Source organism: Solanum verrucosum, unplaced genomic scaffold, assembly GCF_900185275.1.
Source record: "Solanum verrucosum unplaced genomic scaffold, falcon-dt-bn FXZP01000118.1, whole genome shotgun sequence".
NCBI lineage: Eukaryota > Viridiplantae > Streptophyta > Magnoliopsida > Solanales > Solanaceae > Solanum > Solanum verrucosum.
In genome coordinates, this window is record NW_026020568.1 from 2,215,937 (window position 1) to 2,240,279 (window position 24,343).

The 24,343-nt window shown below is 35.1% G+C and overlaps 3 protein-coding genes across 3 annotated transcripts; 1 reads left to right on the forward strand and 2 right to left on the reverse strand.

The window, feature by feature from the left end:
- The first annotated feature begins 217 nt into the window (after positions 1–217).
- LOC125810491 (sesquiterpene synthase 15b-like) lies at positions 218–3,221 on the forward strand. Its single transcript, XM_049489960.1, has 8 exons — positions 218–287; positions 602–721; positions 823–1,102; positions 1,220–1,592; positions 1,686–1,904; positions 2,071–2,212; positions 2,337–2,585; positions 2,713–3,221. Exons 2-8 carry the CDS (start codon positions 623–625, stop codon positions 3,004–3,006), a joined length of 1,656 nt encoding a protein of 551 aa, XP_049345917.1. The 5' UTR covers positions 218–287; positions 602–622; the 3' UTR covers positions 3,007–3,221.
- Positions 3,222–3,272: 51 nt separating this feature from the next.
- Positions 3,273–11,760, reverse strand: LOC125810489 (26S rRNA (cytosine-C(5))-methyltransferase NOP2B-like). The gene is made up of 18 exons (XM_049489958.1): positions 11,602–11,760; positions 9,936–10,202; positions 9,655–9,839; positions 9,494–9,557; positions 9,270–9,403; positions 9,087–9,170; positions 8,926–9,000; positions 8,721–8,792; positions 8,562–8,635; positions 8,066–8,118; positions 7,097–7,206; positions 6,756–6,824; positions 6,608–6,682; positions 6,002–6,094; positions 5,487–5,566; positions 5,307–5,406; positions 3,759–4,102; positions 3,273–3,649 (listed from the first exon to the last, which is right to left on the reverse strand). Exons 2-18 carry the CDS (start codon positions 10,195–10,197, stop codon positions 3,577–3,579), a joined length of 1,947 nt encoding a protein of 648 aa, XP_049345915.1. The 5' UTR covers positions 10,198–10,202; positions 11,602–11,760; the 3' UTR covers positions 3,273–3,576.
- Positions 11,761–14,223: 2,463 nt separating this feature from the next.
- On the reverse strand, positions 14,224–23,720 carry LOC125810487 (DNA repair protein RAD16-like). Its single transcript, XM_049489956.1, has 15 exons — positions 23,687–23,720; positions 21,727–22,829; positions 20,985–21,107; positions 20,833–20,906; positions 20,609–20,672; positions 20,362–20,508; positions 20,193–20,278; positions 19,596–19,665; positions 18,502–18,618; positions 17,280–17,510; positions 16,434–16,538; positions 16,193–16,345; positions 15,916–16,004; positions 15,766–15,846; positions 14,224–14,381 (listed from the first exon to the last, which is right to left on the reverse strand). Exons 2-15 carry the CDS (start codon positions 22,801–22,803, stop codon positions 14,309–14,311), a joined length of 2,490 nt encoding a protein of 829 aa, XP_049345913.1. The 5' UTR covers positions 22,804–22,829; positions 23,687–23,720; the 3' UTR covers positions 14,224–14,308.
- Between the last annotated feature and the right edge of the window lie 623 nt (positions 23,721–24,343).

The following is a 24,343-nucleotide window of genomic DNA, read 5'->3' on the forward strand; positions in this document are numbered from 1 at the left end:
AATAATAACTGATATGACTATATTATCACACTATTCTTATTAATTAATATTTAGTAATAAGTCTTGAAAATGATTTGGAAAATATATGAAAAAATTGTCTTTTCTTGATACATATCAAAAGTGACAAGTAATAAAAATGAAAATCTCATTTTAAAATAATGGACAGGTAAAATTGAACGGAGAATGGATTATTAATTAACTTAATGGTATTCTAAAGCTTTATAAATAGCAGGGACACACTTTCTTAGTTTTAAAAGAGAGCCAAGTAACTAGCAAGAAATTAGAAGGTATATTCTGATTTTCTTTTAATAATTCAGTGTTGCATGGAAGTAGCTTGCTATATGCATATTTTGCTTATAAAAAGTGACTAGTAAGTGTGGTATATGTTTTCAATTACCATTTTAATTAACTTCAGAAAACAAATATTACTTTTTTTTTCTTTCAAATTTTACAATTTTTACGTCCAAACATCTACTAAAAAAAACTTCTTTTTTTTCTAGAAACCATTTTCCTTCCTACGGGTCGTTATAAGTTTGTCATTTGAGCTCAAACTAACACCTATTTGTTCAATTTTGTTTTTTTCTTTCTCTTCACTATCTAGTAACTTTAAAGAAGAAGAAAAATGGTTGGATTTTGTGGTGAAGTGGAGATTACACGTCGATGTGCCAATCATCATCCTTCTGTTTGGGGAGACCATTTTCTTACCTATGCTAATCTCTTGGTAATTAATTGCTTGATTTATATTGTGAATATTATTCATGATTTTTAACAAATCATATGTATAGATAGCATAGTAACAAATTTTGAAATTTACTTGTGTAGGGAACCAATGAATGGGAAGAGAAGGAACATGAAGACCAAAAAGAAGGAGTGAGAAAAATGCTAGGGATGTCTCCTTCCAAATCTTTGCAAAAACTTGACCTCATCAACACAATACAATTGCTTGGAGTGGCATACCATTTTGAACATTGTATTGAGGAATCATTGAGTGAAATCTTTAATGATTATGAAGAATGGATTGGTGAATTTGGTGAAAGTGACCTTCATGCTGTTGCTCTAAGCTTTCGATTACTTAGGCAACAAGGTTATTATGTCTCATCGGGTACGTACCCCCCCTCCCCCACATACACACACATATATCAACTAGACATTATGCGATGAGTTTAAGTTGGTGAAAAATATATTTGCATAATCAGGTCACTTATATGTTTTTGAGCAGATGCTTTTAGGAAATTCATTAACGAGCAAGGAAGTTACAAGGAAGCACTGGCCAGCGACGTACAAGGATTATTGAGCTTGTACGAGGCAGCGCAATTCAGAGTACATGATGAAGAAATTCTGGATGAAGCAATTATTTTCACCACTACTCATTTGAAGCTAATTTTGCCTAATTTGAGCGATCCCCTTGCGACTCAAGTCAGTAACGCACTGAAATTTCCAATCAACAATATTATAGTGAGGGTAGGAACGAGGAAATACATATCATTTTACCAAGAAGATGAATCACACAATGAAATGTTACTAAATTTTGCTAAATTGGACTTCAACATCTTACAAAGGTTGCACAAAAGGGAGCTATGTGATATCACAAGGTAATTGACACACTCCCTTATTGAGTAAGAAAATGATGAAATCCTAATACCTGCATAATTAATTCCTACGAGTATTTCCTCTTTACATTTTAGGTGGTGGAAAGAATCGGAAATCGTGCAGGCACTACCTTTTGCAAGAGACAGAGTGGTTGAATTATACTTTTGGAGTTTAGGTGTATACTTTGAGCCTCAATATAGTGTTGCTAGGAAAATATTAACCAAAGTGCTGTGCTTCTGTTCTATTATGGATGACACTTATGATACTTATGGCACACTTGATGAACTTACTCTACTCACAACGGCAATTGAAAGGTTTAAATTCGATCTTTTCTCACATCGATCAATAGCTTACTAACATTTTTGTGATGAATTTTCAAAATATTCTATTAGCGACAAGCAATTCAATGATGAATTCGCGATTAAGTTCGTAGCTAATTACATTTTTTTTGTGGAAATTGATGTAATATTTGAAATGTAGGTGGGACATTGATGCTTCAGAGAAATTACCGCTATATATGAAGGTCTCCTACCATGCTCTTCTAAAAGTTTACAATGAAGTGGAGACAGAATTGGAAAATCTTGAAATTAAGTCATTTTCAGTCAACTATTCCATAACTGAGGTAATTAATTAAAAGAAATTCAAAGCTTGTTACTGTTTAAATCCATAACATTTTGAAATTATAGGCTCACATTAATTTATATTTTTGTTAAAATTTAGTAAATTTATTTTGTTCCTTTATTCAGATGAAGAAGTTGTTGAGGGCTTACTTCCAAGAGGCCAAATGGTATCATGCGAAGGATGTGCCAACAATGGAACAGTATATAAAGAATGGAATTCCATCAAGTACTTACCTATTGCTTGCTACTACTTCTTGGTTAGGCATGGGAGATGTAGCAACTAAGGACGCCTTTGATTGGATATCGAATGAACCTACAATTCTTGTATCTTCGTGTATCATTGCAAGATTACTGAATGATCTCGTAACGCATGAGGTATTATATTGTAGGGGTAAATAATAACTCAAGGATTAATAGGAAGCTAAGTGTGACATACAAATTGAATATGAAGTAATATTTCTTTTTATTTTAACTTGTTTGTCTAATTATATTATGGATACAGATAGAGGTGGAAAGAGGAGATGTAGCTTCGGGTATCGAATGTTACATGAATGAGCATCGTGCAACAAAAGAAGAAGCTTACATGGAGATAAGGAAAATAATAGAGAATAATTGGAAGGATTTGAATAGAGGATGTCTAAAACCTACAACAGTACCAAGAGTTTTGCTTATGCCAGTGCTCAATCTTACGAGGGTTGCAGAGTTTTTTTATAAAGACGAAGATGCTTATACTTTTTCGAAAAATAACTTGAAAGACGTCATCTCTATAGTGCTAATTGATCCTATTAAAGCATGAGAGAACCTTACAATGAAGAATAATGAAAGAACTAGTACTGCATGAACAACATCTAACACATTTTGATGTTACTTCTTTCTTGTGCTGAGTTCTAGCTAGCTAGAGTTGTCTATGTTTTATTTATGTACTTTGTTATGGTTGTCAATTGATATATGGATTGCTTTGATACAGTTAATACAGACTACAATATATATAACATCACCTAGCATTATATATAGATTAGTCTTTCGAACATTCCAACCCTAGTAATTGGCACTGTAATAAGACAAACTACTTTGCTCTTTTTAGTTTTCATTGCTCACTCCCAAAAGGAAAAAGTATAACATCAAATACAGATACAAAATTTGGATTCGTAGTTTTCGTACAACCACAAATCCTAGTTTTCGGTTTTTTTTTTTTCCTAAAGCAAATCATACATGATCTCCAACCCTCTTTATCTCGGAGTCATCAACCAACGAGAAGATATATTACCTCTAGCTGGCAGCTGGTAATAATACCTGAGTTATATCTTTAGTTTTGTGTTCATTCATGTCGCCTTTGAGAAAATATCATCTGCATGTTACAGAGAACTCACTTGTTTCCAGATTTTTTCTTCATTGTGGCTTTTCGCTTTTCTTCCCTAAGAGCTTTCCTCTTTTCTTCCCTGTAAAAATAAGACAAGAATACGTTATATGACATGAAATTAGCTTGGTTCCATGAGCACATCAGTGTTTATATCATCAACTCATGATTGTGGAACTGAAGAACTATACCTAGCTTTTGCGATTTCTTCTCTAGGAGGGGGTTTCTTCTTTTCCCTCCTTTTTGGTGCCACCGGTTTGTTTTCTGCCCTCCCATTTTTAGTCCCACCACCGTTTTGTCCAACACCTTTTTTATCTGAATGCTTTTGGACATCTCTCTTCCTCTTTTTATCAGCTGCTGCTTTTTCATTCAATTTTCCGTTCTCTTTTGCAATGCCTTCTTGCTCTGAATGCTTGTCATCATCCCCTTCAGCATTCTGCTGGTCACTGCTCTCATCAATGGAATCAGCATCTTGTATTTCTTCGGACTGAGCTGACGCTTTTGCAGCAGACTTAGAATTGCTCATCTTTTTCAACTGGAAAAAAAAGGGGCACGTGGGGCAAAATATTCTCAGCTGAAACAAACTTGCAGCAACTTCAAAGAAGATGGTTTATAATCTTTCATAAATTTTTACATCCACGTCAGTCCCAATTAATTTTTGAATCCCAGAAACCGTAACCATTTCTTCAATCTTTTATGAAGAAAATCATAATCATTTCAATTTCCACAAGCTTCATAAAAAATGAAATGTTTGCTTGGCATGATTAAGCTAGATATATACGCGATTACAACAGTCTCAGAACTTAGGAGATGCACACAAAACCTATAATTTTCAAATATCATTTTTCACTTTGAAAACAAAAAAAAACTATTTTTTTCAAATTTTGCAAGTTCGTTAATACAGGTAATTTCTATAAAGGATCGGACTAATGACATTATACAATACTTGAATTCTCAATGTAGATGATACATAGTTGGTTCTCATCCTTCAGAGACTACGATAAGAGCATCCGTCAACAAAAGGATCAACCTAAGATGATCATCTCGTGGCTATTCTTATTAATAATTAAATTGAGAAGGATTTTTTCTTTTTTTTGAGAAGTCAAAGAATCCATACTGATCAGTTATATACCAAGTTGTATTTTCACAATGAAACATGGCCAAACGGTCACCTAGTGTGTTTAGTGTTCAAAACTTTCATGGTTGATGGAAACAAGCACACCAAAAAGGGAAAAATCATTTGAAAAGAGAGGACTTCACAGGAGAATTGAGTGATATGGCAAAGGCAGAGTAATTTATGTGGCCTGTTCTCCTTGTAAGTACTTCACTTGGGGTGCTGCGATCAATGTTAAGAATAGACATCATTGACCTATAAAGGTAGAACTCTGATTCCTGCATTAGAGCTCTCTCAACATGATACTTTTCATTCCGAAAGACTTCCCATCCAGAGTTAGATCCAGGACTTGAACCATAAGAGTTTTGGGTTCTAGTTCATGGCCTCAAGTGCTAGTAACTGGGTTCTAAATTTAAGTTCTACACATATTTAGTGATTTTTTAACACATTACAGGGTTTGAACCAAAGCTACTTTTCTGTCGAACCCACATGTTATATACTACCTCCGTCCCTGTTCTCATCCTTCTCGTTGGTCCATAGTTCTCTCTAAACTGAAGTTCCTAAATAATGCATTTGCTATGCAGCTATTGACAAACACAAATTATCACCAAATGAAACGGCATACCTTTGCCACAAAGAATCCATCCATGTTGTGCACATGAGGATAGAATCGCCGTGTCTTGTCCAAAGATGTGTGAAAACGGTGCTGCCTAAAGCGAACAAATCTGTAATTCAAAGCAGCTATAATTAGCTGTAGAATTAAACAATCTTTCAAGTAAATGCACATAAATGGCACAAGCTATACCCGGGCCTCCCAAAATCAAGTCCACATGGCACGAGTTTAACATCTCTCTTCTTGAGTGCATAGTCTATAACTGCTTCATTCTGCAGCCCAAGTTAAGCAAATAAGTAGAAATTGATATGCATACAAACACTTAGGAGCAGGGGCGGAGCTACCCTTGCCCGAGGGGTGTCAAGCGACACCCCTTCATCGGAAAATTACGTTGTATAGGTAAGTCAAATTATGATTTTATACCTATATATATTAGAATTGACACTCCTGAAACAAGTTGAAGTGTTGGTTCAGCGGTTCAGGGGCTACAAAGTTGCGCCTTGTCATTGACCTAGGCGTTGGGAGTTCGAACCTTGCTGAAGCCTTTTTTTTTAAAGGCTTTCAGCGTTTTTTTTAACATTTTAGACAACTTGTGTGCATACTACTTTATATTTTGACACCCCTCAATCTAAATCCTGGCTCCGCCACTGCTTAGGAGGGTACCCTTTTTTATAAGATTCATAAGAAATATAAGTTTTAAAAGATACCTCATCAACCATAATGGAGCAGGTAGAATACACTATGTATCCACCTGATTTTGAGTTGGCATCGACCATGTCAATTGCTGCAAGTATCAGTTCCTGCAAATGAAAATTGACCATGAAACAGGTTTCTCAGAGGCGAGTAAGCGACATCAATATGTGAAACATGGAATATAAGATAAGCATAAACATTATGGAGCAAAATTAACATTATTGCAGGAGGGAGGGAGATGAGCCTTCCAATATCATCAACACCCTCCTACTTTGGGAGGGTACAGATAACAACACACCCAAAAATAAGGGCAATAAGGCTACTAGAATTGCAAAATCTGTTCCCTCATACAACAAATAAGATCGATGAAATCAATAATTAAAAACAACAAAGATAACGTTCAATTTTCCTTGCAACTTAATCTCTCAAAACTTAAATATTTTTCAGAAACCAGTGTTTTCTAACATCCAGTGAAGTCAGATGCTGGCGATATGTTGTATACGAGTTCTCTAATGAAGCATGACAAGCATACAACCAGTTCATTGAAATTTCATGATTGCAAGTCTAGATATATGGATGACACAAAATCACCAAATTTACACGTTGAACTCAATTTATACCTTCTGCAGATGTGAGCAATTTTGTATATCTGCAGCAGTTTTGGAAGTTTTAACAGACTCATCCTTGGAAATCACCTGCAGAACCAACGAACTTCATCTGATTAAAAATTATTTCAGGCAAACATGTACATCAAACATTACTACGTACCCCAGTGCCACTGCAGGGAGCATCCAGCAAAATCCTATCGGCAGTGTTCTGACCCAAGACTTTAGGTAGCTGTAATGATTCCCAGGTAAGGTATTAGATCAGAGGACTTGTCCATATATTATAACTAGGTAAACCAAGAAACAGAGACCCAAGTCCAACAAAATCTGTCAGATCAGTCCCTGTAGCTCAATGACGTTACTACATAGCAACTCCAGCCAACAAGAACGAGAGCTTAAAATGAGCAAGAAAGTAGAACAACATTGTCCAGCATGAAATTTAAATGTACAAATAAAATGCAGCAAGTTCTAAAATGGGAGATCGCAAAATAGTCCGAGTCTAACCTCTCTTCCATCATAGTTACAGACAATGGTGTTTGTTACCCCCATGCGATGTAAGTTAGCAGTGAGTGATTTAAGTCTCGACTCCTTCATCTCATTTGCATAAATAATACCTAATTTCCCAAGGTGAAATGTGTCAGTGTCATTCAGACGATAGAAATGGAAAATGCTATTAACCAATTTGGAAGACAGTGTTGCTTACAAATAACTTCAAAAGCAGAACAAGGGAGGAGAAAAGTTAGAAAAACTATCATGGCAAACATTATCATGTCACAAAAGCTGATGACAAATAACAGGTAAGTATATAAGACACATCAGGATAAGATGTTCATTCAATACAACTGATTTTTGAGAACCAACAAAAAAACTGAAGAAATTTCACTACAGAAAGCAAACAGATTAGCAGCACAAGTTAACATAAATTACTTTGAGTAAGAATGATGAACAATTGTACATGAGCGCATAGTAAAATAGAACAGAAGCACCCAGTATATTTGGTTCACTGCATTAGAAATTAGCAGTGCAAGAAATGGAAAAACTAAGAATTCTTTTTAAGGAAATGGAGATATTGAATATTGACACCAGGGGAGAAAAATGTTTTTAAAATTCATTCACCCATAGGTATCCAGAAACTATGGATGCATTATGGAGAAAATGGATTACTTCACAAAAATAGAACACGGTGTTTCACACAAACTACTTTGGGTAAGAACAATGAACATGAGAGCATAGTAAAATAGAACGAAAGCACCCAGTATATTTTGGTTCACTGCATTAGAAATAAGCAGTGCAAGAAATGTAAAAACAAAGATATTTTTCAAGGAAATGAAGATAATGGATACTAACACCAGGGGAGAAAAATGTATTGAAAATTCATTCAACCATACATATTCCAGAAATTATGGATGAATTATGGAGAAAATGGATTTCTTCACAAAAATACAACATGATTGACTGTAAATGAATACATACCACTATTTTTCATCAGTGCAGCAACATAAGTTGTTTTGCCTCCAGGAGCAGCACTGCACCATTTACAAGTTTTCCCACTTTAGAAGAACAAAGTTACCAAAAAAATCCACTTTTCTGCTTACTGAGCTAATAACTAAAAAGTTCACATAAATTGTTTTGGCTTCCTCTCACAAGAAGATACTAAAAATAGATAAGTTAAACCTAAGACTGACAAAGCTATATCCAACACAAAGATGCTGATTTAAAGAAAGTAGAAATTGCAAGTGAGAGGAACAGAAGATGCTTTATTTCTCTCAATTAGTTTTTTCCTATACTATCTAAATATACACCGGACAACTCTTTCAGTGATCAAGCTTGTTAATTTCTTACCAATACATTTAAGATTATGAAAGAGCAATAAATCAAAAAAAATCTGAATTAAAAACATATTGGATGGTGAAAAATTCAGTGATAGATAATTGAAGCAAACATTTGTTAGACAAAATTATTTACTTACGCCATATCAACAATACGTTCATTCTCTTGAGGGGCAAGGGCCATTACAGGCAGAAACGAACTCGCACTTTGGAGCTGTAAGCAAGTTATTTATTAGAAATAAGCATTACAGTTGAGTACTAAGAGAAAAGACATCATTTAAAGTGTAATGTCAGGATACCATGTAGTGACCAGCCATATACTCAGGAGTGGCACCAACTGGAACTTGAGAGTCATATACAACTAGTCCAACCTACAAAATAAACAATGCATATGCTGAAATAAGTAATGATACATATAAAAATAAGAAATAACAAATCCAAATTGATACTTAAATAATGGGTCAACCCAAACAAAACACAGAGAACCACAGTTAATCCTTGTACCTTTGACCATTTGCTTAGTGGATCCAAATTGACACCTCTGTTAAGAAGAACACCTGCTAAATCCCGTCTGCGAGTCTGAAATCCGGTCGACGCAATAAACTATGAGTCAACCATTAGAGCAACAAAAGGTAAAGAGAGAAAAGAGGCAGAGAAACCATGACCTTTAAAGTGTTTGTCCGCAGAGAAATTGGCCGGGGCTTTTCAAATGCTTCAATAAGTTCAATCAACTCAACAGGGGGAAACAGCTGCAGTAAGGTCACATATCAAGAAATCCAGATTTAAATGAAAGTGCAACTTGAAAACGCAAAAGGTGCAGAGTCTAGACTACTTTGACTTAGAATTACCTCCACTAACGATTCAATGAGAAAATCATTGTATCCATAATATGAACCCAAGTCCCTTTTAAGTTGATCAACATAATCCTTACGTGTCACATCTTCTTGCCTCAATGACTTGAAATTTGAAAGCACCCGAACAACTGCATTTATTTTATTATATGTGAATGAGAAACTTACTTCCTCCGAAGAAAGATAATTCAGAAAGGGAAGATGAAGGAAAAGAAACTCACTCTCTTTTATCCTCCTTTGGAGATTAGAGAGATCCGGGGGTCTATTTGTTTCTTCTTCGAGCTCCTAAAGTTAAAATGACATATTTAGCATTCATAATTTTTCCCTGCATGAGTATCTGACAAGTAAAACCTCTAATCAAGAACTTGAACATTATGCAAACCTCAGTTGTTGGCAGTCTGAACTCATCAGCTTCTTCTTTAATATTGAGCTGCAATTCTAAATCACCATCCTCCTCCTCTCTTTTCCTTTCATCATCAATAGCTTTTGACTTCCTTACAAGATTAGTATCATCTGCATCTGAATCAGAATCTACATCCGAATCCGAATGAACATTGGAACCATCGTCTGCAACATAAATGACAAAGCGAAGAAAAATGTTTAGTGAGTCATCAATCATGATGGATGGCTAAAATTGGAATACCAATGCACTAAAGACAGTACCAGCATCACCGCTTGCTAATATATCAGCAGCAAAGGTGTCATCCAAGTCAGAAGACATGTCAGAATCTGAGTTCATTTCCTGTTGTTCTTCATCACGAGAACCTCCATCTTCTTCAAAATCTCCATCAGTTCCTTCACCGTCACTAAAAAGATCCTCCTTTTCCAGTGGCTTAGGTGGCAAAGGTTCCTTCTTCTGCTTCTTCTTGGTTGGGGGTTTCCCTAATTTAGAACCCACTTTCTTACCGAGTTTGGGACCAGCCATTTTAGCTGAGATGCAACAAAAAGTGTCAGCATCCTTCACAAATAACATAGCTAGCACCTACCAGACAGTATAGAAGCTTGCATCCAAAACTTGCACCACAAAGAAAAATCAACAAAACCCTTTCCTATAATCTATAGTACTTAAAACTATATTACGCACCAAAGGATTTTATAGTTAAGTCGGTTAAATTTTCAGGAAGTTAATTCTTTTTAAAGCGAAAACTAGAATACACTAGTGCTGACAAATGGCCGGGATGGGTTTGGGCAGGTTGAAGATGAGTTGAGTAAAAATAGGTTCAAACCAACCAGACCATATTTAATACGGGTTGAAATGGGTTGCATGGGTCAACCTATATTTTGTAAAGCTAATTTAGCTTCAGTATCTATTAGCAAATTTTGTGCTTGATCTTTTTATTTGTTTAATTTTCTGCATTCCAATTACTAATTCGAACATAAAATCAACTCATACTGGCAAACTTCAAAACATGTCTCTTTGCAGTTTGCCCCAATACAAGTCCATCTGTTTTTCAAGCTAATTTAGTAACATACTGGGAGACTTCACATCTTTGCAACAATTATTTCAGCAACGATCTAAATCCCAAAATAACAACTTAAACTTCAAGGCCAGATACATCAAGGTTGTTCAGCGCATTCATGCTTAAGCTCATTTTTCAGACATTTTTTCCCTTGTGCATACCTTCAAAATATATGACTTAGCTGTATTTCTCGATATGGTCTTTACAGTATGATTTTAAATACAAGTGGATGTCCCTATTCCTTTATGTTCTGCAAAACTAAAAGTATAATGCTTCAATTTTAAAGTGCCAACCTTACAACCTGCCATATCAATTTTACCACAAATCTTGCATTCTGCTCTTTGCTTTAACCTTCCCTCACTGTTACGAACGCTGTTTCACATAAGTATCCCAAATAACAACAGAAGTTTGCCTTTTCACGAACTTATATCACAAGAATCATTAATAGCCTCCATCAATATCTCTACCTAAACTAATAATCATATAACAATTTATTTTTTTTAATTTCAGAATAGCCCATTTTATTTATCACACACAAAAACAAATATGTTTAGCTAATGTTGAGAATTCTTCTGCCGAGCCCCAGCTTTCACCAAAAATTACACTATGTAGCTATGTCAAAATTTTAGTTATATATATATACTATATGTAGACTTCCTTTGTTTCCAACGCGTGTCTACTTTTTTTATATTTTGACACACAAAGTAAAAATTTTGGTTCCGCCACTGGCTTACAGGTAGGTGCTTCAACTCTTTCACGTCAAATTTAAATGAAATTCTTCTTACGCAATTAGAAACAGCCAAACAGGTAATTGGCCTATAAACCCCTTACCTCAGCAAAAAAAAAAAAGTAAGTAAAAAGAACAGTACCAGAGAGAGAGCAGTTGCGGTTGGAGAGCTGGTGAGAAGCTTATTAACTTCTTCTTCTTCTTCTTCTCTTGTCTGCGATAATCAGAAGGGCAGAGAGGGGGGCGCTGAGTGAAGAGAGAAGCGAAGCTGTAAAGAGAAAGATGTAAAGACTAAAGTCGCACTAATTTCGTAAATTGAATCCATAATATGGGTATGGGTTTTAGGTTTAGAATATGGGTCTAAGTTCAACCTATTTTCCACCTATTGAAATTGACATAAATAGCCTATCACACATAAATAACATAGCAAGGTAAAAATGCGTAATGTATTTTTATACATATTTATAATTTTCAAAAAATTATAATTCATATCTATATTATTTATTTAATAGTTGTTTTTAAATTTAAAAGTACATCTTTTATTAGTGTATTTCTTGACTTAATTTTAGGCATGGTATTTATTAGTTATCTCTTCTTCCTTTTTCTTTTGAAATTACGTATAACCCCAAATTAGTGACATAAATCTTCACGAATTTATGTAAGTCCATAAAAAATTCTAACATTCTCCCATTTGGACTACACATATATGAATGTCACCTTATGACCTCAACATATTTGCTATCATAATTTGAAGTACCTTAAGACAATTTAATCCATCAATTATGTCTACATGAGATGTTGAGCTAAGCATGCCTATTTCTAACTAGTCCTAGTGAAAAACAAGTCAAACTGAAAGGATAAACTTACTTTATTTCCCTTTTTTTTTAAAAAAAATCTAGTCAAAATCCTTAAATTGAGATCATTTCCTGAACTTTAAGCTGAAAACCATTTTTTTCAATGTAGAGAACATTCAAAAAAGTTCCTAATTCCCACTAAAAAAAACTAAATATTCTGAAATGACATGGTATCCATATGAACAGTGCCCATATAAGATATTGAATGATGATCTCTTGGGCTAATTCATCGGTGGCCCCCTAAACTTGGCACGATCTTTCACTTAGACACCTTAACTGGACTTTGTTCATTTTAGACACCTCATGTCACGCCCAACTGTGTCAATTTGACACTTTTTCGACAATCTGCCAAATTTGTAAGGTGTGTGTAAAACACTCACTGATGATGTGTCAAAGTGACGAATTAAATAAAGACACGTGGCATATATATATATAAAAAAATTTATTAAATGATGAATCTTGAGTAGGAAAAAAACTAACAATGACTCATTGACATGTGTCATTTCTTTAACTAAATAATTTTTTTAAAAAAACACTTTTAATAAAAAGAAAATTATACCCACACCACCCCCAAATTGTCTTCTCTACTACCCACCTCCACCTCAAACCCCAACCCCTCTCTCTCACTTAGATTTTCTTCTCCACCCACCACCACCCCCGACCCTCCCCCACCAAATGTAGGATTTGATAATTGAAAATATGATTTCTTGCCATTTTTGAGTGTTTTTTTCTTCTTGAAATTTATGTTGATTTTCTCAAATTATTTTGAGGAGGAAGAAGGACAACAAAATAAGTGAAAGTATTTAAGCTTAGATTTATGGGCACTAGAATTCACTTTTTGTTTGTGACATCGTCAAATTTATTTCACCATGGAAAGAGTTTAAGCTTGGAAAATGGTAGCCAAAAAATGAGGAAGAAGAAGAAGAAAAAAAAATAATTAAAATTTGGTAAAATGAGGCTCTCACGCGCGTCTAGTGAGTGTATCACACTTGCTATGCCATCTCAACAGAAAGTGTCAAATTGACACAGTTGGGCGTGACATGAGGTGTCTAAAATGAACAAAGTCTAGTTAAGGTGTCTAAGTGAAAGATCGTGCCAAGTTTAGGGGGCACCGATGGGTTAGGCCTAATCTCTTAGTAACTCAATCCACAACCATAGAGTTTTTGTACCAATAACTTCTACAAACATCTAATCATTCTGAACTCTTTCTTTGACAACCAAGAGTTATATGTTAATTCACTCTACTTCTTACACTGAGTTGATAGTGTAACACCATTGATGTACCTCTTACTATTTAATTAAAAGTACTCTTGCCAACATAAAACTGGAAAGAGATGTATCCTTCAGTACCGAATGTTACTCGATCGAATATGGTGCGTCGCAATTCGCAAAATAAGGCACACAAAAAGGAAGATTAGGAAAATAATAAAAGAGAATTATTTTAGGATATGCTGAGTAATTAGAATGCTCAAAGTCTACCGCTGTACCAAGGGTTATGCTCAAGCCACCTGCACAGGTGGCAGAGTTTATATATAAATATGAAGATGCTTATAACTTTTCCAAAAGTAACTTGAAAGAGCCATCTCGATGATGCTAACTGAAGCATGAGAACATCAACAAGAATAGGATCAGTTATATAAGGGTTATGCTAAAGTCGTTTGGTAACATTAATTATAGATATAATCAAAATATTAGATTACTAGAAATGAACAGTGCCAAGAAATCAGAAATTTGATTGTGCTGAAAAGAGAACCACATAGATACTCTGCCCAGATTTAGTTAATTGTTCACTCTTTGACTGGAATAAGATCATAAGCTAATGATGGTGATGCAAAGCGACATTTCCTGGACAATCCAACAGGGATATGGCTAAATTCAGAAGTATATCTACATATCATGGGCAGCAGACGACTAGTCTATGAACAAACTTTGTTCTAAAAGCAAAAAATACAAGTGAATCTGCTTCTTGAACTAAAGAGCAAAATATCAACCAATTTAAGTTGTAAACAAGAATTTCAAGTCTGCTTCAGTTAGCTTTGCAAAGGCCTCTGAAGAGCCACCAATTGTCCTGCAATAGCAATAGAAACTTAAGTATGTCGAGGTAAAAAAGGAGGAATGTTTTGGTGTGTTTGGGAATGGAGAGAGACAGCATATAGAAAGCAAATGTAAAACAAAAAGGTGCTCTGACATGTTTAGAAAATCATCATAGAGTTTATATCTGGAAATTATTTGAATCATTGAATGAGAAAATCATCAAATGGTTTTTCTCATCAATTATTTCTGAACTTTTTTTCTAATTATTGCATAGGGTGGAAGGGGTGAGGTAGAAAAAGAGCTAAATACAGTGGGAGTGGGTAATATAAAAAATTATTCTTGACACTGCCTAACAGCAGTATACGAATGAAGATGGCAGAACTATTTGGCTTGCAACAAGAGTAAGCAAAGAGCATACAACAGCCACACCAACTTCAACAGCTCCCAAATCTTGGCAAGATTTTATAACAACCACCAGACCCGACAGGAAGTCTGAGACACTTCAAACATACAAGCCAACTTGTCCAAGTAAAGCTCAACAACTTGACTGGCATTTTCCAGTTTTCCGAAGAGAACTCAAGATATGATATCATTTTCCAAAGATAAATCAATAATTTGTGGAGAACACAAGATGTAGAATATGGCATTACAAGATATTCTGGCATGTAAAGTGATGTTGTTTACAACTAGGGAAGCAAGTTAGGACTTATGTAATGTGTTATGTGTCCATACACTGAAGCAAGAAGCTAGTGAGCAACACAATAGGAAACAATTTGGAATTGAACCTATGAATTAGTGCAATTTTGTGAACCCCTTTGCCACTAGAGTAATTTTTTCCCTTAATACAAGGAAATTTCAGTAGTTTATATACAACCAAAAACCCTCGTTTTTCCTTATTCTGACTAGGACTTGAACCCCCTCGAAACCTAACTCCACCCTAGAGCAAGTAAGAAAATGGGGCAGCTTCCAGCCGCTTTGAGATGGCCTTCTCTAGTTAGAATTAAACTGATGAGTGCCATCTCTCATAATTACTCTACTGCAAGGAAAATCATAGATGAAGAAGGAAGTTGCACAGTGATTTTACAAACAACTGTTATAGCAAAGAATTGATTGTGAAATCAGCACAGGGAAACAATGTTGATAAGTAGGATGAGCTGTAAATTCACAAAGCGGAAGGGGAAGGGGAAGCTACTTGTGCATATATTTGAACCCTTGACCTACATGGTGGAAGATAATGATTCTCATCAAGAGTCGCACCTAATAGTTACAGAATTTTAAAGAAAATTACTTCACAAAGATAATTTCTAGAGACTTCTCCAACAAATAATGCATTTAAAAATCCCTTCAACTTACAACTAATCTCCTATTTCTTAGCAGAACACAAATACAACCATCTACTACAAGAAAAACTCACTTACCCTTCAAAAACAAGTTCCTTCTTCTCCTGTAACTTTAAGATCTTCTCTTCAACTGTATTTTCAATCACAAATCTTACAATCCTAGAAATGAGAAAAGAAAAAATAAGCTCCACTCAATGACATAAAAAGTACAAGAAATGCAAAACAGACCTGACGGGTTTATATTGCCCTATTCGATGAATTCGGTCTTGTGCTTGGCGCTCCACAGCAGGATTCCACCAAGGATCCATCATGAAAACCTAGCATAGGCAAGAGAAGCCACCTATCATGACATGAATTGGGCACTTATCCAACATATAGATACATGCGATAATGGTAATTAAGTTGGTTCTTCAAGTGAAGTCGGAATATGTTGAACGAATTATAACAGGAGATCTGGAAAATGTTACCACATCTGATCTAGACAGAAATGAACGAGACATCCTACCTGTGATGCAACCGTAAGATTGAGTGCAACACTTCCAGCTTTTAAGCTCATAAGAAATATCCTGCAATCTGGATCCTCAGTAAATTTGGTAACTGCTGCAGCTCTTGCGTCAATAGACATAGATCCGACTAATTGAACACAATTGATGCCCGACTGAAAAATACACAAGGTGAGCTTTTCTTGTTTTCAAAAATAAAGGAGGGAAAAGTAGGAAAGGAGCTAAGCTATCTTTTTCTCTTACCTTCTGAAGAGAATAGTGTATCAAATCCAAAAACGATGTGAACTGGCTGAAAACTATTCCTTTTGCAGAACCATCTCTTTCAATCATGAACCTAATTTCTTCCCTCTGGAATTAATAAAAACAAGCAATGAGAACCACTCGGGTACTTCACACACAACCTCTCACATTGAATCTCAAGATGGATCTTTGTATTGGATACTAAGTTTTGAGATGCCAATATAATTTCACTTTTATTAATCAATAGAAATGGAAGAAATATAAATTAAAGGTTGAAAAGTCTAAGTAAAAAATATCACATCAAACTTGAGTTTGAGTATTTGAGTGAAATAAATGTTTGAAAACTCATGGTTGAACATAATACTACTAGGGAATTGATGTCAAATTCTAGTGTAGTCCCAATTAGAAAAGACTGTCACATAAATTGAAACAAAGAGAGTACCAAAATAATGGTGTTGTAGCTATACTACGCAAAATAATAATAGAAGATTTAAAGATCAATCTGAATAGAAAATGATAAGAATGAGATTCCTCCATCTTTGTGCACTTCAAAGCGGGAAAATATTTACTCCATAAGCTTCAAATTATATGCCAGGTTGAAACACTACTAAATTGACAAGAATATGTTGGTTAGCATCAATGCAAAAGCATATACATAAATGTACAGCATCATAAGCTAATTCCAGTAATTAAGATGACTGTAAGCCCTACAATTATAACTAGTGGCTCACTGTCTTTACATCTTGTGGTATGACACCTGCATGCTGATTGTGAGAAGTTTAAAAACTACAATGCAAAAAAAAAAACAGCTCGAGGAAAATATCATAGAGGAGAAAGGTAATTTCATACCAAAGCATCTATTTTAGTGCTGGACTGGAAATTGTCTAGCTGAATTCTGTTCAGTATACTTGAGGATCTAAACCCTTTGAGAGTCTGTTTAGAATTCTGATCCACCTTATCAATATTTACAGTGAAGTCAACTGTAATTAGTTCAGAACACAGAGGGCATGGCACTTGTCTAACACTTGCAGCAAAGTCTATCAAACACGTCTTGCAAAAGACATGCATGCAAGAAGTAACCTGCAACAATCAAAAGAGATGACAATCAAGGACTTTTAGCATGCCACAGGGGCGGCTCTTGCTTAGAAAAATTTAGGCACATGCCTTAGGCCCCCAATTTTGGGAGGCCTCAAATTTTTACCAAGAACAAATTATGTGTTTTTATTTTTATAAAAACAATAATTATTTATAATAAATTATTTTATAATCCTTAACTCCACTCAAATAGAAGAAATCAAGAAAATGTTGTTTTGTCTTAATACATTTCTGACATTCACATTATTTATTTATTTTAAAACTCCTTTTTCACTCTTTTTCTTCAAATCCTTGATAAGTTAAAGTAATACTCTATCAGAAATCTGAATCATAAGTCGAACAGTGTTGAACAAAGTGAATCGCAATTTTTTTTTACTTATATTTTCAATCAAAGTTAGGTATATCAAGTTATCAACGTCTTGAATCAGATTTTATGGTTCTAACTCTTATTTTGCTTAAAGTTTGTCAACTTATTCCTTAGAGAATTATGTTAACAATTCATATAATGATTGCTTTAGTAAAAGGATATTTTTCAGCATTGAATTGATAAAATCTTCTAAAATTAATTAAATTTTTTTTAAAAAGTACTCAAATAAATCATCTATTAAAAAGTTGAAGTAATAATGTGCATCTAAACAATTAGAAAAATAATTTTTAAATAAATATGTATGAAATTTTTTAGGCCTCAAAGAAAATTTCGCTTTAGGCCCCCAGTTACGTTGAGCCGCCCCTGGCATGCCACCAGAAGAGTTCGATAAAATGCTTTTAGCTATTCAAAGGATAATAAAAAGCACACTCTGGAAAAAATGTTTTTGGTGCACTGGGAAAATGCTCCCCCAGATAATCATGAACTTCAATAGGTTTCTGGCAAAATGGAAATAACAGATGGAGTAGCTGAAGATTCTCTTCCTTTATCTTTTCTTTTTTCTTTTTTTTTTTTTTTTTTTTGGGGGGGGTGGGGGGTGTATAAACTCACAGCTGGATCTCCTACTGCATCATGACATAAGCCACAAGGTTGCTCAACATTTCCAGAGTTTGACATTTTAGCCAAAGCAGTACTCGAGTACACCACAAGATAAGGATGATCAACTGCCTGCCGATTAAAGAAAAGACATCAATCAAACATTTACCGCATAAAAATTTGGCTGAAGATGGACCAGTAATAAAACACACACATGCATATTTTAGATAGTTGCCTACTTTATTACAAGTTTCAACTGATATTTTAAAGCCTGTTATTCAAGAGGCATGATTGGAAGATGCAAAAAGAAAAGTGAATACCAACAGCATGTAACAAGTGACAAAAACCGAAATGATTACCTGGGGTGAAGCATGATAAAGAAGGGCAGGCACTTCAAAATTATGTTCACAAAAGAGACTAGGACAACAAAACTTCAGAGAAAATGAATATGCTAAAATAACCTTTAGGGCTCATCAGATAAGCTGATTTACACATCAGATAAGTTCTGCAATCCAATCTATGCTCCAGTCTACACTTTGATAGAGTGCAGATTAATTTCGTGGTCCCTAAATTCCCATGAAAAATTGTATTGACTATCCATTAAGCTATCATCCAAATACACATTCAACCATACCAAGTTAACCACTTCAAAAAATTTAAACAGCAAAAAACAAGCTATCATCCAAGTACGCATTCAACATTCCAAAGTTATCACTTCTAAAATTTAACAAAAAATAATGTAATACCAGAAGGGTTATAAAACTACACCAGAAAATGGGATAGGAAAAAAAGAGGTGAATATGAAAGAAGTTGCCGAGTATTAAAAAGAAAAAGTAAAGATTAAAGAACTTGCACAACGTCTGCCTATGTATTTATACAAAATAAGTTGAAGAAAAAACGAAGGATAAGTAGCTGAATGTGAAAACATTTGCAAGGAAGAAAATCACATCGAGATTGTAGATAAAAAGGTGCAGAGTGTGCATGGTAGATCAAATTGAGAGGCAGATAATAACTAGTCAATCAGAACGAACAAGTATATGAATGAAGGTGTACATTACAATTATCAAGAACATTTTGGCATCTCAAGCATTTATACATCATCTTGGTACCTGCCGTAGGCGTGTAAGCAGCTCAAAAATGTGTGCATAGTTATTCATCAATGTTCCACCTTTAACATAACTGCAACAAAACACAACAGGGAAAAATATAATTAAAGCTAAAATTGTCTTTTATCTCTTTTTAACCATTTGGCAAGGTAAAAATAATTAAGGAAAAAATTCACGGTGACAAAGAGAAGAGGAGAGAAGAAAGGTAAGGAGAAGAAATGAGAAAGGAAGAAAAAGAAACAAACTGACAGAGAGACAGACACAATGAGAGAGAAAGAGAAAGAGGGGAGGGGGAGGGGGGATAAATGCAATCAGATGATAGCAATATTTCATGATCTAACACATTGGAAGGGAAATGAAAGCATGCGATCTTAAATCATCAATATTACAAGAAATGGAAGCAATATGTTCCAGAACATACTCCAGGAGAGTAGTCAACACATAAGACAAGAAGACAAAATCAATCAGCCAGCCTCATGATACAACATCAATAGGGAAACACTACATAGGGGTGACACAAAACTGAGGAACCACAGACAAACAAGAACAGTCACCAAGAAAGAGAAGGTTGGAACAGCATATACAGGATAGATAGCATACGTATTAAATTGTGCCTGGCTTTTATTGTACAATGACGTGTAGTAGTCTTCTTCTATGACATCCAAAGAATCTTTTCTCAAAGTAACCTGAAACCATATACAACCAATAAATAAGCTGGAAAGAGAATATCAGATTAAAGCAGACTACATTACTGCCCGACAAAACTTACAATTTTAAGAGGAAGAGCAAGATCAGCAGCTCTTCCTTTTTTACTACGCCTTAGAAGGATGCTTTTTAGAATTTTATGCTTCAAAAGGAACATCGCATCTCTACCACTCCCATAACTTCCTTCACGTTTTATAGGTGTAGCAATGTACTAGAAAGAGAAGATGCATCAATCTCACCATGTCAGCACTATATTTATTTTTGGCAATAATAAAGCCTCAAAAGTTTGAATAATCAAATTTGTAGCTTACTCTGTTCCACCAGCAAAAGTGCCGTACTGATTTGTGGGGGCATTGTGGGCACTCGGATGTAGAGCTGCAAGACAAAAGTTATCAAAGGATATACAATATAAAAAGTTTCAGACGACAATTGCCGAAGAGCAAAAGGAAGAACAGATAAATTATAAATTAAATTTAGAGCAGCATACTTCTTTAACCCTAGGGGGTAGGTACAAAGATAGGTGAAGCATTACTACCTATAGTCAAGTGTTCTGCAATCACAGTCCTTGCAAAAGTAAAAAGAGTAGGGTACTATTTGTAGGAAACGGACCTGTGCAAAAGTAAAGCATTTAATTAATCTCATAACACAAACATTTGGAAGACAATAACCAGCAAAAGTTGAACTTACAAGTGAATACAATTCTCCAACAAGATTCTGAATCGGAGTACCACTTAAGGCCCACTTATAAGAAGATTTCAAACTAAGAGTAGCTTTTGTCGTGTTGCAGCGCCTATCTTTTACATAATGAGCCTGTATCAGATAAGTGAAATGAGTTGAAACATTGCAGACAAGATTTTGTATCACATGCAATTATGAAATTCTGAACGCAGTGAGATGATTGGGACAGGCACACACTACAAATCAAATACAAGTATACAACAGCATTCAGTAGGAACCGAGAGAACAGAATGTTCGGATTCATTACAAGAATAGAAGATAGAAATCAAACCAAAATTGCAGATAATATTTCACCTGAGCAATTGAGCATAACCATGAGCATCAGGATATTTTCGTTCATACTGCTAATTAAATGTCAATGAGCTGAAACATCCTAGAGGTAGGTAGGTACATTCATCTATATTACTCAACAGTTACAATAGTGTTTCCGCAGACTGCATAAACCATATAGTACTTCACATTCTAAGTCCTTAAGATAGCACTACAGATATCAATGTTCCTCACTCTTAAGCATTTGTAAATAACTTGATCATCTGTGAGGAAAATACTAGTATTTATATCAAATGAATCATTAGGAAACTAACCATTTTCACTCTCATATAATACTAACAAATAAAAACTATGACATAATGATAATTGAAGAAAGCAACAACATATACAAGTGCACATGATATGCAAAGGCGTGACTTACCTCATCCAAGATGATGCGATCCCACTTCACTGAATGCAAAATTGACTTCCTCTGTGGCAAATCTTGATTTACACTGGATGAATTATCCATAGAACCATCATTTTTTCCTTCTTCTGCCATGCTACTACGCTTCATGTACTTCCTACGACCCATTTTCTTCATATCAGTCTCCGGGGTAGAACCTTCTTCCTGCACATTCGTCTCTGACTCCATATAATCTGTTATCTGCAAATAAGTCTCTGACTCAGTAGAATCTGTTTTCTGCATCAACAATTCCTCGTCAAGTTTTAACTTCTTCCTCTGCTTCTTTGACTGCTTGGCAGTTTTAACACCATCTGGTCCACAAAACCTCTTCTGGTGAATGGGCAACTTTTCTTCATAATATGCTTTGCCACACCACTCGCACTTTTGTTTCGGCTGCATGACATATTTCCTATATTCAGCCTCAACAGTGGAGTATGTGGTGATGACAAAATCATATTCTTCAATATCGTGGCTAAGTTTCCTTCTGTTGGAACCATGATACACAAGAATTTTGTTGCTACCTTCAATGGTGCATCGATTGATCTCAGTAACCCACTGAAGGACAGCAACCATAGGACATAAGATAAGAGTGCCTTTTACTGCTGAGAGTTCTTGCTTAGTACTGGATGAAGATGACAATAAACTAGATTTGCTAATTGTTTTCCCTAATTCCCGTTTAGCAAGCACAAGTGCTATCGCTTGGATAGTCTTCCCCATTCCCATCTCATCAGCAAGAATACCCCCTTTGGATGAAGATTCTTCTTGCTTAAGTGCCCAAAACAACCACTCCTTCTGGTACCTGAACAATGGCACAATCATATCTGATGATGGCTCCGCCGTTTCACACAAAAACTCATTCTGATTATCCAAATCATCTGCGAAGTGTTTCACAAGCCATTTGTCATATGTTTCTTCCCAAGTCTCCCACATTAAAGTTGGTCTGTCCTCTTGTTTCTTCTTGCGGTCTTTTTTCCTTTCTTCTATCCTTGCCTTCAATGCACGATACTCCCACTCTTTTTCAGTAACTACATCCATTTGTTCTTGTTTCACCATATTGAAAACTTCTGCTGTGTGAACAACTACCAAAAATAGAAACATTACATTACTAAACAGCAAAGTTGACAATGCCATGGGCAGAAAAAACGCACCGCAAATATAGCAGTTGTTAACTCCCCTGACTTCTTTGTATGTTTACTTCTTTATATTTTTTAATGCCCCGAGTGAATATTCAGGCTTCGCCATTGGACAATGCAAATCATACCATGTTTCATATACAGGATAACACTAGCCTCTAGGCGTAATGCATCACTCAAATAAAGGTCATGAGAACAACTATATAAAAAAACTTGGGAAATTTCACTTAGGTTACACTGTATATTGAGGCTCTGCTGAGGCAAAATATCACTTAAGTTACACTGTATATTGAGGCTTAGCTGAGGCATTTGACCCCAAGCAAAAAAAATCCAGCCAGATAACAGTCTATCAAAGATATTATGGCAGAAAAAAATATACACTAGGAAACACAAATACCTTCCTCATTTAAGCTTGGATTGTGCATCGAATCTGCAGACATGTCTCTATGATTATACTTGTCAGAGCTCGGTAATTCTAATCACCTATTTTTTTTGCAATCGAAGAACAAAACCTTCGATACAAGTTCATAACACTTGCTTAGAAACAGCTCATATCATACACACACAAAAAAAACATGAACGATGAGAGAATCTCAATTTGGCTCTTTTGTTCCAAAACTTCCTCTCGGACAATCACCGGACGAAATCTTTACAGTCGGCGGTAAAAATCGGGAAACACAAAAATTTATAATCAACTAGAACGACTGATCATACATTCCTATCATAAAACTAACTTTTAAACAAAAAAAATTGTACATAAATTGGACGGAAAAAAACACGGAGGAGGAGTTCTCGTTGTTTACCGGAAAACGAAGAGCCTCCGATTCTCCGGCGAGAGAGAGGGGCCAAACGCTCAGCAGCAGTTGTTTCACTTTCTCTAGAAACAGAGAGAAGAGGGAACTGAGAAGTTGAGTAGCGGGAAAAGTCTTTTATAAGGGAGAGAAATAGTACTTGAGAATCGCAAACGTTTTTTTCCCCTATTGACACAAGGTACACCAGCTTATGCCTGATGTATAAGCTAAAACAGCAAACGATGGCAGCATGGTGGGACCCAATTAGAACTGTAGTATAATTGTGAGACTCATAATTTATGCATGCATGTAAATAATGGTGCGAGTTTGCGAAAATAACGCTTCCTGTGAGTTGTGGCAAACAAAACTTCCATTCACCAAATGCTTATTTTTGAATACTCATTTTTCTTCTTTCTTGGGAATTTTACTTGTGTTGAATAAAATTTTAAAAAATATTAATTAAAAAAATCAATATTTTTTAGTGTTTGACCAATGCTATATTCTCTATTTATTTTTATGTTTTTTGACCGATAAACTTTAATTTGGCGTGTTCTATTCAGATTTACTTAACTATAAATAGTCTTGTATCCCCAAATTAACTTGACTTATTTGATAGGGTAATTAATACGATTGATAGCTTAGGTGAAAATCCTAGTAAAACACGTCAAA

Bases quoted from the DNA above. Each gene is read 5' to 3' on its own strand.
- LOC125810491 (XM_049489960.1), top strand. From the start codon at position 623: ATGGTTGGATTTTGTGGTGAAGTGGAGATTACACGTCGATGTGCCAAT. The intron at 1,593-1,685 runs GTAATTGACACA...TTTACATTTTAG, and splicing joins GAGCTATGTGATATCACAAG to GTGGTGGAAAGAATCGGAAA. The intron at 1,905-2,070 runs GTTTAAATTCGA...TTTGAAATGTAG, and splicing joins CTCACAACGGCAATTGAAAG to GTGGGACATTGATGCTTCAG.
- LOC125810489 (XM_049489958.1), bottom strand. From the start codon at position 10,197: ATGGCTGGTCCCAAACTCGGTAAGAAAGTGGGTTCTAAATTAGGGAAA. The intron at 9,001-9,086 runs GTCATGGTTTCT...ACCGGATTTCAG, and splicing joins TGCGGACAAACACTTTAAAG to ACTCGCAGACGGGATTTAGC. The intron at 5,567-6,001 runs GTATCTTTTAAA...CTTGGGCTGCAG, and splicing joins GCTCCATTATGGTTGATGAG to AATGAAGCAGTTATAGACTA.
- LOC125810487 (XM_049489956.1), bottom strand. From the start codon at position 22,803: ATGGTGAAACAAGAACAAATGGATGTAGTTACTGAAAAAGAGTGGGAG. The intron at 18,619-19,595 runs GTACCAAGATGA...TTTAATCGGCAG, and splicing joins TGCTTACACGCCTACGGCAG to GCAGTTGATCATCCTTATCT. The intron at 16,539-17,279 runs GTATGAAATTAC...TATTAATTCCAG, and splicing joins GCACTAAAATAGATGCTTTG to AGGGAAGAAATTAGGTTCAT.